The sequence below is a fragment of the Somniosus microcephalus genome, chromosome 26, assembly GCF_052327205.1.
Source record: "Somniosus microcephalus isolate GS21.2 chromosome 26, FLI_Smic_1.0, whole genome shotgun sequence".
NCBI classification, from domain to species: Eukaryota; Metazoa; Chordata; class Chondrichthyes; order Squaliformes; family Somniosidae; genus Somniosus; species Somniosus microcephalus.
This window is the reverse complement of record NC_141012.1, coordinates 3,583,038-3,595,932: the sequence shown is the minus strand read 5'-3', so window position 1 is coordinate 3,595,932 and position 12,895 is coordinate 3,583,038. Positions and strand designations below refer to the sequence as shown.

The window sequence follows — 12,895 nt, the reverse complement described above, 5'->3', positions numbered from 1 at the left end:
CTGATCCCGGACAGACAACGCACTGGGTGGGCCCAAAGGTTTTCTCATTGTGTGCGGGGCGGAGCAGGACTGAAAGACCCAACCTCAAAACATTTACAAGAGAAACCGAAAACAATATTGGAAACAGCTGTTCAAAACTCAGGTGTCAACACGTCTGTGACAATGGGAAACGTCATTCCCAAAGAAATGCAAAAGATACATTTTCTGCAGTTTTTTCAAAGTAAGGGCAGGGGTCCCTACAAGCATATCAATACTTTCAGGGGGACCCGTATACAGAAAATCAGTCCATAGCAGTGGAGCCGTGTTTATTAAATAAAACTCATTCAGTAGTTTTGTTGTGAACAGGAAACAGAGGAATAGGAACGATGGGGTGGGTTGTGGTGTGGTCTGGAAGACGAACCTTCACTCTTGTTTCACCATTCCCAGTAGATCCAACCGAGAATTCCCAGGACAAGCCAAGGAAGTGGAGGTGAGACTATACACCATGTGGGGCAAGTCTAGCACCTGGTCTGTTTCCAAGAGTTTGTGGAATGGCTGGAAGGCTGAAGCAGCAGCAGGTAGTAAATATCTTCAGCTGTCTGCCAGTCCGTCAAAGACATGTCCAGAATAGTTAATCCGGTGAAGACTGGAGGAGCAATTCTGCATCAGAAATATAGAGAGAGATTTGTTAAACTCTGCCTTGAACTCCAAGATAGACAGACAGGAACAGTCCCAAAATTCTCTCCAGTTCTGCACAATCCTGATAACCAAACACAGGCAGATGATGAACTGCCTGTTCACCCATCGCCCCGGGCCCAAAACCCGTTCACCCATCACCCCTGGGCCCAAATCCTATTCACCCATCACCCCTGGGCCCAAAACCCGTTCACCCATCACCCCTGGGCCCAAATCCTATTCACCCATCACCCCTGGGCCCAAATCCCGTTCACCCATCGCCCCTGGGCCCAAATCCTATTCACCCATCACCCCTGGGCCCAAATCCTATTCACCCATCACCCCTGGGCCCAAATCCTATTCACCCATCACCCCTGGGCCCAAATCCTATTCACCCATCACCCCTGGGCCCAAAACCCGTTCACCCATCACCCCTGGGCCCAAATCCTATTCACCCATCACCCCTGGGCCCAAATCCCGTTCACCCATCACCCCTGGGCCCAAATCCTATTCACCCATCACCCCTGGGCCCAAATCCCGTTCACCCATCGCCCCTGGGCCCAAATCCCGTTCACCCATCGCCCCTGGGCCCAAATCCCGTTCACCCATCGCCCCTGGGCCCAAATCCCGTTCACCCATCGCCCCGGGCCCAAATCCCATTCACCCATCACCCCTGGGCCCAAATCCCATTCACCCATCGCCCCTGGGCCCAAATCCCGTTCACCCATCGCCCCTGTACCCAAATCCCGTTCACCCATCACCCCTGGGCCCAAATCCCATTCACCCATCGCCCCTGGGTCCAAATCCCGTTCACCCATCACCCCTGGGCCCAAATCCCGTTCACCCATCGCCCCTGTACCCAAATCCCGTTCACCCATCACCCCTGGGCCCAAATCCCATTCACCCATCGCCCCTGGGCCCAAATCCCATTCACCCATCACCCCTGGGCCCAAATCCCGTTCACCCATCACCCCTGGGCCCAAATCCCATTCACCCATCGCCCCTGGGCTCAAATCCCATTCACCCATCACCCCTGGACCCAAATCCCGTTCACCCATCGCCCCTAGGCCCAAAACCCGTTCACCCATCGCCCCTGTGCTCGCTGACCTACATTGGCTCCCAGTCCAGTAACGCCTCGATTTTAAAATTCTCATCCTTGTTTTCAAATCCCTCCGTGGCCTCGCCCCTCCCTATCTCTGTAACCTCTCCCAGCCCCACAACCATCCGAGATCTCTGCGCTCACCCAGTTCTGGCCTCTTGAGCATCCCCCTGATTTTAATCGCACCAGCATTGGCGGCCGTGCCTTCAGCTGCCTGGACCCCAAGCTCTGGAATTCCCTCCCTGAACCTTTACGCCTCTCTCCTCCTTTAAGACGCTCCTTCAAACCTACTTCTGTGATCAATCCCGATGGCTCCTTGTTAACTTGGCTGCTCCCCTGACTCCACATCCTCTCCCACCTCCCACCTGCAGAGTCATGCCTGTGCCTTTACCTGGTCTCATCATACTGGATTTGATTTGGTTGAGGGTCTGTTGGGAGAGGACCTTCAGATCTTCCCTCAGTCGGACTCTCCCTTCAGAGGTCAGGCTCCAGAGATGCTGCCTGCTCCCAGTACCTGAACTCCTCACCGACACCATCTTAAAGTTTCTGTTGAAGCAGAGATTTCGCCGGATGCCGTTCTTCCAACCCTTTGGGGCCGTTAGAAAATACGGGAAATGTTCACTGCAAAAAAACAATGACCAGAGTATTTGAGATGCAGAATATTTAATAACTTGGTGGAAAACCATTTAAGAACTTAAGAAATAGGAGCAGGAGTCGGCCATTCGGTCCCTCGAGCCTGCTCCGCCATTCAATAAAATCAAGGCTGATCTTCTACCTCACTTTCCTGCACTATCCCCATATCCCTTGATTCCCTGAATATTCAAAAATCTATCAATCTCTGTTTTGAATATACTCAACGACTGAGCCTCCACAGCCCTCTGGGGTAAGAGAATTCCAAAGATTCACAACCCTCTGAGTGAAGAAATTTCTCCTCATCTCAGTCCTAAATGGCCGACCCCTTATTCTGAAACTGTGACCCTGGTTCTAGACTCCCCAGCCAGGGTAACATCCTCTCTGCATCTACCCTGTCAAGCCCTGCAAGAATTTTGTACGTTTCAATTTTGAGTTATCACAGACCAACGAGTGACCAGTGTTCCCAACTAGAAGCCGACCAGTGCTAGGTACTGATAAGGGGTGTGGTTTTAGCTCATTAAAGTCCCTGGATCCCCAAACCTTGGTTCTGCCAACATGCAGCTAGTCTGAGCTTCGTAAAGGGGCAGGTCCTATGAGGAAGGAATGTGCGCCCACTGAATCAGGCAGAACAATTCTTACAGGTGGGTGCGGGTTAGGAGACACACAGTGATGGGCTTATATGCATCAAGACCAAAATGTCAAACTGCGAAATATTTATCTGAATCAAACAAACCAACACAGCCACTGTCGTCTGTTTTCCCTCCACCTCCCCACCAAGCCACAGAAAGCAGACGGAAACCGACAGTTACCACATGAAGCTGTAGATTTCTTGCATCGTCAGACTGTGGGTCAGACTGCTCCGCATCACCAGGGCGATCAGAACAAAGTAACTAGCGGGCGGCTGCTGCCACTTGTTGGGGCCGCGGCTCACACTCTTCATTCCTGCTTGACCAGGGATCGTCACCCGAGAGAGGGGCAGCGGACAGGGTTCATCCTCAGAGAGCTGGAGGGACAAGGAACTCCAGTTATTCCACAATCAGGGACCCTGGCAAAGGAGGTCCTTCAACATGTGACCTGCACTCACTCACACACCACCGACCCTTCAACTCATGGCCTGCACACACACACACTGACCTTTCAACTCATGACCTGCACACACACACACGCTGACCCTTCAACTCATGGCCTACACACACACACTGACCTTTCAACTCATGGCCTGCACACACACACACTGACCTTTCAACTCATGACCTGCACACACACACACACTGACCCTTCAACTCATGGCCTGCGCACACACTGACCCTTCTAACCACCTGGCTCCAATGGTTATAGAGCTATTCCTTCTTTGGTGTGCACAGGGAGTGACAGCAGGCTGCGAGGAGGAAGGCAGCTAGAGAAACCACATGCACTGCTCCCTCTCCAGTAATTGGTTTACGCTCATTAGATTGTAATGGCCAATTAAGGTGAGTGAGAGAGCAGAGGCCCACATAAACACTCAACATGCCAATCTGATGAGGTCCTGTGTGTGCTGCAGCTCTTCCCCTGCCAATTGACACCTGCAGGAGGTTGAAAAAGGTTCTGCTCCTTGTACTAACACAACTGTCAAGTTCAAGGACAGAACGGCAAGTTTTATCGAGCAGCCAGCAGGATGGGGGAGGTGAGGGTCAGATACAAGCCCTGGGCGGGGGAGGTGAGGGTCAGACACAAGCCCTGGGCTGGGCTGCACTCTCTGGGGCGCGGGGTTTGTTTCGGGGCTGTGGACTCGACACCCCATCACAATAAAACTGTCTGCGTTGGTGCAGGTGACGCACTCTCGCCATCGACCTTCAGCTGCAAGCACTTTGTACAGAATCATAGACAGTTACAGCACGGAAGGAGGCCATTTCGGCCCATCGTGTCCGCGCCGGCCAACAAAGAGCTATCCAGCCTAATCCCACTTCCCAGCTCTTGGTCCGTAGCCCTGCAGGTTAGAGCACCCCAAGTGCACATCCAAGTACTTTTTAAATGTGGTTAGGGTTCCTGCCTCTACCACCCTTTCAGGCAGTGAGTTCCAGACCCCACAAACCTCTGGGTGAAGACATTTCCCCTCAAATCCCTCTAAACCTTCCACCAATTATTTTAAATCTGTGCCCCCTGGTTTTTGACCCCTCTGCTAAGGGAAATAGGTCCTTTCTATCCACTTTATCTATGCCCCTCATAATTTTATACACCTCAATAAGATCTCCCCTCAGCCTCCTCTGTTCCAAGGAAAACAGACCCAGCCTATCCAGTCTTTCCTCATAGCTAAGATTCTCTACTCCCGGCAACATCCTTGTAAATCTCCTCTGTACCCTCTCTAGTGCAATCACATCTTTCCTGTAACGTGGTGACCAGAACTGCACGCAGTATAGATTTACTCTGAATATTAACTGGGAGTACAGATTCACAAATCACTAAAAGTAGCGATGCAGGTTAATAAGGCCATTAGAGGGAAAGAATTGAAAAGCAAAGTTAAACTTGTATCGAACCTTGGTTAGACCACACTTGGAGCGCTGTGCACAGTTCTGGTCTCCAGATTATAAAAGGGATATCGAGGCACTGGAGAAGTTGCAAAAAAGATTTAGCAGAATGAAACAGAACTGAGAGGTTATACCTATCAGGAAAGATTGAACAGGCTGGGGCACTTTTCTCCAGAAAAGAGAAGGCTGAGGGGCGACCTGATGGAGGTCTTTAAAATTATGAAGGGGTTTGATAGGGTCGACATAGAGAAGATGTTTCCACTTGTGGGGAGTCCAAAACTAGGGGCCATCAATATAAGACAGTCACTAATAAATCCAACAGGGAATTCAGGAGAAACTTCTTTACCCAGAGAGTGGTGAGAATGTGGAACTCGCTCCCACAGGAAGTGGTTGAGGCGAATAGCAGAGATGTATTTAAGGGAAGCTGGATAAACACATGAGGGAGAAAGGAATAGAAGGATATGCTGATGGGATGAGATGAAGAGGGTGGGAGGAGGCTCGTGTGGAGCATAAACACCGGCACGGACCAGTTGGGCCAAATGGCCTGTTTCTGTGCTGTAAATATTTTGTAATCAGCCTGTATTCATTTAGCAACTTGGCACCAGCTAAACTGTTTCCTGTGCATCGGCTTTTTTTGACAGCACACGGATCGAGGGTTTAAGCTGCACAGGAACCGTTTGAAGCTTTCAATAGGTGCAGCACTGGGCAGCTGATCCAGAGAGACTCTGTCGCTCACACTCACACTCACACTGGGCAACAAGGGTTCTTGCTCCTGTTCATTATCCAGTGGGTGCAGGGATCAGGTGAGATGGGACTAGGCTTGGCTGTGGTCAGATACACGACCAGCACCATTTATGAACAGTTAAGGTGTCAGCCATGACTCAATGGGTAGCATTCTCACTAGAGTCAGAGGGTTGTGGGTTCAAGTCCCACTCCAGGCTGACACTCCAGTGCAGTGCTGAGGGAGCGCTGCACTGTCGGAGGTGCCGTCTTTCAGATGAGACGTTAAACCGAGGCCCCGTCTGATCTCTCAGGTGGACGTAAAAGATCCCAAGGCACTATTTCGAAGAAGAGCAGGGGAGTTCTCCCCGGTGTCATGGCGAATATTTATCTCTCAACCAACATCACTAAAACAGATTATCTGGTCATTTATCTTTCTTCTGTTTGTGGGAGCTTGCTGTGCACAAATTGGCTGCCGTGTTTCCTACATTATAACAGTGATAGAGTAGATAAAGGGAAACTGGTTCCACTGGCAGTCTACCTACCCTTAAATGTATCTATACTATTCGCCTCCACCACTCCCTGTGGTAGCGAGTTCCACATTCTCACCACTCTCTGGGTAAAGAAGTTTCTCCTGAATTCCCTATTGGATTTATTAGTGACTATCTTATATTTGTGGCCCCTAGTTCTGGTCTCATTCACAAGTAGAAAAGTACTTCATTGCTGTAAAGTGCTTGAGACGTCCTGGGGTATTGAGAGGCGCTATATAAATGCAAAATCTTTCAGTTGGGCGAGGTACAGAAGGGCTCCCAAAGCCCCGAGAGTTGGATCCCAGGACCTTCAGGAGAGGAAGAAATAAGGGGGAAAAAGAGAGATTTCTAAAACAGAAGAGGACTGCAGAGAAACTGGGAGCCCTGCAGTGTATCCCAACACCACCCAATGCATGAATAAACAGCACAGGGAACACATACTACCCAGCCAGTGGGAGAGGAGGATGATGATGGTGACGGGGGCAGATCCTGGTCGAGAGGACAGACTTTGGTTGGGGTTTTCTGCAGGAACGTCCGTTCCGGTTCCCGCTCCGGATATTTAATGTCACAGGCCAGTCTGGGATTCACCATCAGCCACATGTGGGGCCGCACATTCGCCTCTGAAAATAAGCAAGGACGGTTAGCAATCACTCGGGGGAGAACACAGGGACATATATGGGCACGGCAGGGCGTGGTTACATCATCTGGGCAGGTGCCCGGGCACTGGCTCTCAGTGAAAGAGCTAGTTCTTGGGCACCTCCCAGGTAGTGGAAGTCCCCTGGTCAAATGATCATTAAATTTTCTAAACTGTTACACCATGTCAACATACAAAACTCAACCATTAATCAACGACGTCAAAAAACCGTCTCAAAACAACTGAAAATTAAAAAGAACTTGCATTTCTATAGCGCCTTTCACAACCTCAAGACGTCCCAGAGTGCTTTACAGCCAATGAAGTACTTTTTGCAGCGTAGTCACTGCTGTAATGTGGGAAACGCAGTCAATTTGCACATAGCAAGCTCCCACAAACAACATGTGATAATGACCAGATCATCTGTTCCAAGTCTTGGTTGGTTGAGGGTTAAGCATTGGCCCCAGGACACCGGGGAGAACTCCCCTGCTCTTCTTCGAAATAGCGCCTTGGGATCTTTTACATCCACCCGAGAGAGCAGACGGGGCCTCGGTTTAACGTCTCATCCGAAAGACGGCACCTCCGACAGTGCAGCCCTCCCTCAGTGGTGGGAGTATCAGTCTACATTACGTGCTTGAGTCTCCGGAGTGGGACCTGAACCCTTGACCTTCTGATTCAGGGGCGAGAGTGCTGCCCACTGAGCCACAGCTGACACCCAATAGACCCGAATAAAAGCCTCTGACCAAGGCCGCTGCTTCAAGATGAATGAAGCAGTCAAACGGTGTTCTAAGATCACATTGCACAAGTTGGGGTATCTTTCTGAGAGAGATGAATCCTAGTGGCCCATGTCTGACATTAGAAGGTAGTTCTGATTGGGGTGCAGAGGAACATGAATGAGTTGTGAATTAAGCTACTGCTCATTTAATACAAGTAAGGGGTCACTTACTTTCCAAAGAATAAAGCTGGATTTTGCTCCCAGGACTCAGTAAATTCAGGTTTTCAAGAATATTACCTTTATTTTCCTTCGTTGACTTTATTAGTTTGTTCAATCGCAGTTCTCTCCCCAGTTACAGTTTAATCGCAGTTCCTTAACCGAGCACGATCGACACTAAATGGGAATATTCCTACATTGGTGTCGACCAATTGGGATTCCATTTCTCCTTAATATAGTCTACATTCCCCTTCACGGAGATTCGCTTGCTTTGAAATTAGAACCGAGAAGGTTAAGGGGAGATTTAATAGAGGTACTCAAAATTAGGAGGGTAGGTAACCAGATTTAAGATCATTGGCAAACGAACCAGAGGGGGAGATGAGGAGAATGTTTTACCCAGCGAGTTGTTGTGATCTGGAATGCGCTGCCTGAAAGGGCAGTGGAAGCAGATTCAATAGTAACTTTCAAAATAGAATTGGATAAATACTTGAAAAGGAAAATGGGGAAAAGAGCAGGGGGTGGGGAGCTAATTGGATAGCTCTTCCAAAGAGCCGGCACAGACACGATGGGCCAAATGATTTTATGATAAATAGAGCCAGGTTAGTGATAATCTTTCCTCTTAACCCCTCCAAAAATGGTTTGTGTGACGCAATTTTTGGCTCCATTCCCTTTCAAATATTCACAGACTATATCCACAAAGAAATGTAACGAGGCATCAGTGTATAGCACTCTCATCTCCGAGTCAGACCTACTCCAGAGACTCGAGCACCAAAACCCAGGCTGACACTCCCAGTGCAGTACTGAGGGAGCGCCGCACTGTCGAAGGTACAGCACTGAGGGAGCGCCGCACTGTCGGAGGGGCAGTACTGAGGGAGCGCCGCACTGTCGGAGGGGCAGTGCTGAGGGAGCGCCGCACTGTCGGAGGGGCAGTACTGAGGGAGCGCCGCACTGTCGGAGGGGCAGTACTGAGGGAGCGCCGCACTGTCGGAGGGGCAGTACTGAGGGAGCGCCGCACTGTCGGAGGGGCAGTACTGAGGGAGCGCCGCACTGTCGGAGGGCAGTACTGAGGGAGCACCGCACTGTCGGAGGGGCAGTACTGAGGGAGCGCCGCACTGTCAGGGGGCAGTACTGAGGGAGCGCCGCACTGTCAGGGGGCAGTACTGAGGGAGCGCTGCACTGTCGGAGGGGCAGTACTGAGGGAGCGCCGCACTGTCAGGGGGCAGTACTGAAGGAGCGCCGCACTGTCAGGGGGCAGTACTGAGGGAGCGCCGCACTGTCAGGGGGCAGTACTGAGAGAGCGCCGCACTGTCAGGGGGCAGTACTGAGGGAGCGCTGCACTGTCGGAGGGGCAGTACTGAGGGAGCGCCGCACTGTCAGGGGGCAGTACTGAGGGAGCGCCGCACTGTCAGGGGGCAGTACTGAGGGAGCGCCGCACTGTCGGAGGGGCAGTACTGAGGGAGCGCCGCACTGTCGGAGGGGCAGTACTGAGGGAGCACCGCACTGTCGGAGGGGCAGTACTGAGGGAGCGCCGCACTGTCGGAGGGGCAGTACTGAGGGAGCGCCGCACTGTCGGAGGGGCAGTACTGAGGGAGCGCCGCACTGTCGGAGGGCAGTACTGAGGGAGCGCCGCACTGTCGGAGGGGCAGTACTGAGGGAGCGTCGCACTGTCGGAGGGGCAGTACTGAGGGAGCGCCGCACTGTCGGAAGGGCAGTACTGAGGGAGCGCCGCACTGTCGGAAGGGCAGTACTGAGGGAGCGCCGCACTGTCGGAGGGGCAGTACTGAGGGAGCGCGGCACTGTCGGAGGGGCAGTACTGAGGGAGCGCTGCACTGTCGGAGGGGCAGTACTGAGGGAGCGCTGCACTGTCGGAGGGACAGTACTGAGGGAGCGCCGCACTGTCAGAGGGGCAGTACTGAGGGAGCGCCGCACTGTCGTCTTTCGGATGAGATGTTAAACCGAGGCACCATTTTATTTTGCAGGAGAGCTCTTCGCAGTGTCCTGGCCAATATTTATCCCTCAATCAACATCACAAACAGATTATCTGCTCATTATCACATTGCTGTTTGTGGGAGCTTGCTGTGCGCAAATTGGCTGCCGCATTTCCTACAGTAAAATAGTGGCCACTCCAAAAGGCTGTAAAGCGCTTTGGGGTGTCCTGAGGTTGTGAAAGGCGCTACAAAAATGCAAGTCTTTCTCTAAACTAAAAGATGTGGATAGTGACGCCAGCGTTTGATGCAACGCTCAGACACACCCCGTCAATTACTCCAACCACCGTGTACACGTGGCGCTCCCCCGCCCCCAACACTCACCATCCACGGCCTGCGTTTCGGAAGGATTTGGTGCCACAGTTTTGCTGCCGGTGCCGCCACGAGCCAATCGCGCGCGCTGCCACTGCACCAGGAACTCGTCACCGTCCGTCTCCTCTAAACCAAACCGAAAACTGGCGTTCATCATCGATCAGACTGGTCCAGGACTCCAATTCCACAGACATGGGGGGTGGGGGGGGGGGTTATTACTGGGGTGGGTTTATCACCGGGGGGGTGTTCATTGCCGGGGGTTTATTATCTGGGGTGTTAAATACCTGGGGGGGATTAATTACTTGAGGGGGGGTTTATTATCTGGGGGGAGTTAATTACATGGGGGGTTTATTATCTGGGGGAGTTAATTACATTGGGGGTTTTATTATCTTGGAGGGTTGTTACCCGGGGGTGTTTATTATCTTGGGGGGGTTTATTACCGGGGGGGGGGGTTTATTACCGGGGGGGGGGGGGTTTATTACCGGGGGGGGGGGGGTTTATTACCGGGGGGGGGGGGGGGTTTATTACCGGGGGGGGGGGGGGTTTATTACCGGGGGGGGGGGTTTATTACCGGGGGGGGGGGGGGGGGGGGGTTTATTACCGGGGGGGGGGGGGTTTATTACGGGGGGGGGGTTTATTACCGGGGGGGGGGGGGGGGGGTTTATTACCGGGGGGGGGGGGGTATTACCCGGGGGGGGGGGGTTTATTACCCGGGGGGGGGGGGTTTATTACCGGGGGGGGGGGGTTTATTACCCGGGGGGGGGGGTTTATTACCGGGGGGGGGGGTTTATTACCCGGGGGGGGGGGGGTTTATTACCCGGGGGGGGGGGTTTATTACCCGTGGGGGTGTTTATTACCCGGGGGAGGGGGGTGTTTATTACCCGGGGGAGGGGGTGTTTATTACCCGGGGGGAGGGGGGTGTTTATTACCCGGGGGGAGGGGGGGGTTTATTACCCGGGGGGAGGGGGGGGTTTATTACCTGGGGGAGGGGGGGGTTTATTACCCGGGGGAGGGGGGGGTTTATTACCCGGGGGAGGGGGGGGTTTATTACCCGGGGGAGGGGGGGGTTTATTACCCGGGGGAGGGGGGGGGTTTATTACCCGGGGGAGGGGGGGGGGGGTTTGGGTTTTACCCGGGGGGGGGGGGGGGGTTTATTACCGGGGGGGGGGGGGGGTTTATTACCGGGGGGGGGGGTTATTACCCGGGGGGGGGGGGGTTATTACCCGGGGGGGGGGGTTGTTATTACCCGGGGGGGGGGTTTATTACCCGGGGGGGGTTATATCCGAACTCTGGTGATGAAGTTGGGATCGGACTCTGCGCAATCTGGATTTAATCTAAACTCACCCGCTCCCACACTGCAAATCTCCCGGGGATTTAAACAGCGGCCCCGCGGAGAGTTTGTAAAACTTTGACCCCCCGGTGGAGTTTGTCCCGGGGTCAGTCCTTACCCTGGTGGAACTGGTCGGTGGTGGTGGCCAATCCCAGCTCCTCATCCAGATCCCAATCCTGCAAACAGGTCTGCAGGTGGCGATCCATCCCAGACCCTCCCTCAGACCCAGACCCGACCCTCCCTCCCTCCCTCCAACTAACTAACCTTCCTCACTCTCTCCCTCTCTATCTTATCTTATCTTTTCTCCTCTCTCCTCTCTTAACCTTTTCTCTTTTCTATCTCTCCTCTCTCTCTCTCTCTCTCTCTAACCTGCTCCCCTCGCCAGTGAAAGGCGAAGCCGCCAATGAAACAAAACCAGATTCCCAACACCTGTTTAACTGCAAATTCTATTTAATCACAGAACAGCCTCCCGATGTTAAATTCAGATTTACAATAAGCAGAAGGCTAAAAACAACGATTGCAAGGTTAGAAAGTTATTTTTTTTTAAAACAACCAACGTTTGTTCAAAATAAAACAATAAAAGCTGAAAGGACGGAGCAGGTTCACCAACATCAGTGGGCGGATTGCGACACCAGGGGGCGCTCTCGGTGCAGTGGGGGGATTGTGACACCAGGGGGCGCTCTCGGTGCAGTGGGGGGATTGTGACACCAGGGGGCGCTCTCGGTGCAGTGGGTGGATTGTGGCTGCAGGGGGCGCTCTCAGTGCAGTGGGTGGATTGTGACACCAGGGGGTGCTCTCGGTGCAGTGGGTGGATTGTGACTGCAGGGGGCGCTCTCAGTGCAGTGGGTGGATTGTGACTGCAGGGGGCGCTCTCGGTGCAGTGGGTGGATTGTGACTGCAGGGGGCGCTCTCGGTGTAGTGGCGGATTGCGACACCAGGGGGCGCTCTCGGTGCAGTGGGTGGATTGTGACTACAGGGGGCGGTCTCGGTACAGTGTCAGATAGTGACTGCAGTGGGTGGATTGTGACACCAGGGGGCGGTCTCGGTACAGTGTCAGATAGTGACTGCAGGGGGCGCTCTCGGTGCAGTGGGTGGATTGTGACTGCAGGGGGCGCTCTCAGTGCAGTGGGTGGATTGTGACTGCAGGGGGTGCTCTCGGTGTAGTGGCGGATTGTGACACCAGGGGGTGGTCTCGGTACAGTGTCAGATAGTGACTGCAGTGGGTGGATTGTGACACCAGGGGGCGGTCTCGGTACAGTGTCAGATAGTGACTGCAGGGGGTGCTCTCGGTGCAGTGGGTGGATTGTGACACCAGGGAGCGCGCGCGGTGCAGTGGCGGATTGTGACTGCAGGGGGTGCTCTCGGTGCAGTGGCGGATTGTGACTTTTTTATTTGTTTATGGGATGTGGGCATCGCTGGCAAGGCCAGCATTTATTGCCCATTCCTAATTGCCCCTTGAGAAGGTGGTGGTGAGCCGCCTTCTTGAACCGCTGCAGTCCGTGTGGTGAAGGTGCTCCCACAGTGCTGTTAGTGAGGGAGTTCCAGGATTTTGACCCAGCGACGATG

General features: G+C 53.3%; 1 protein-coding gene across 2 annotated transcripts; it reads right to left on the bottom strand.

The window, feature by feature from the left end:
* Window positions 1–207: 207 nt before the first annotated feature.
* Window positions 208–11,541, bottom strand: foxr1 (forkhead box R1). 2 transcript variants are annotated; one of them, XM_085968247.1, is made up of 6 exons: window positions 11,448–11,541; window positions 10,012–10,125; window positions 6,582–6,760; window positions 3,196–3,389; window positions 2,145–2,374; window positions 208–639 (listed from the first exon to the last, which is right to left on the bottom strand). In XM_085968247.1, the coding sequence occupies exons 1-6, from the start codon at window positions 11,533–11,535 to the stop codon at window positions 611–613; spliced, it is 834 nt and encodes a 277-aa protein (XP_085824373.1). In that variant the 5' UTR covers window positions 11,536–11,541; the 3' UTR covers window positions 208–610. The 2 variants fall into 2 exon arrangements, with proteins under 2 accessions (XP_085824373.1, XP_085824374.1); XM_085968248.1 differs by having other exon boundaries at window positions 6,585–6,760.
* Between the last annotated feature and the right edge of the window lie 1,354 nt (window positions 11,542–12,895).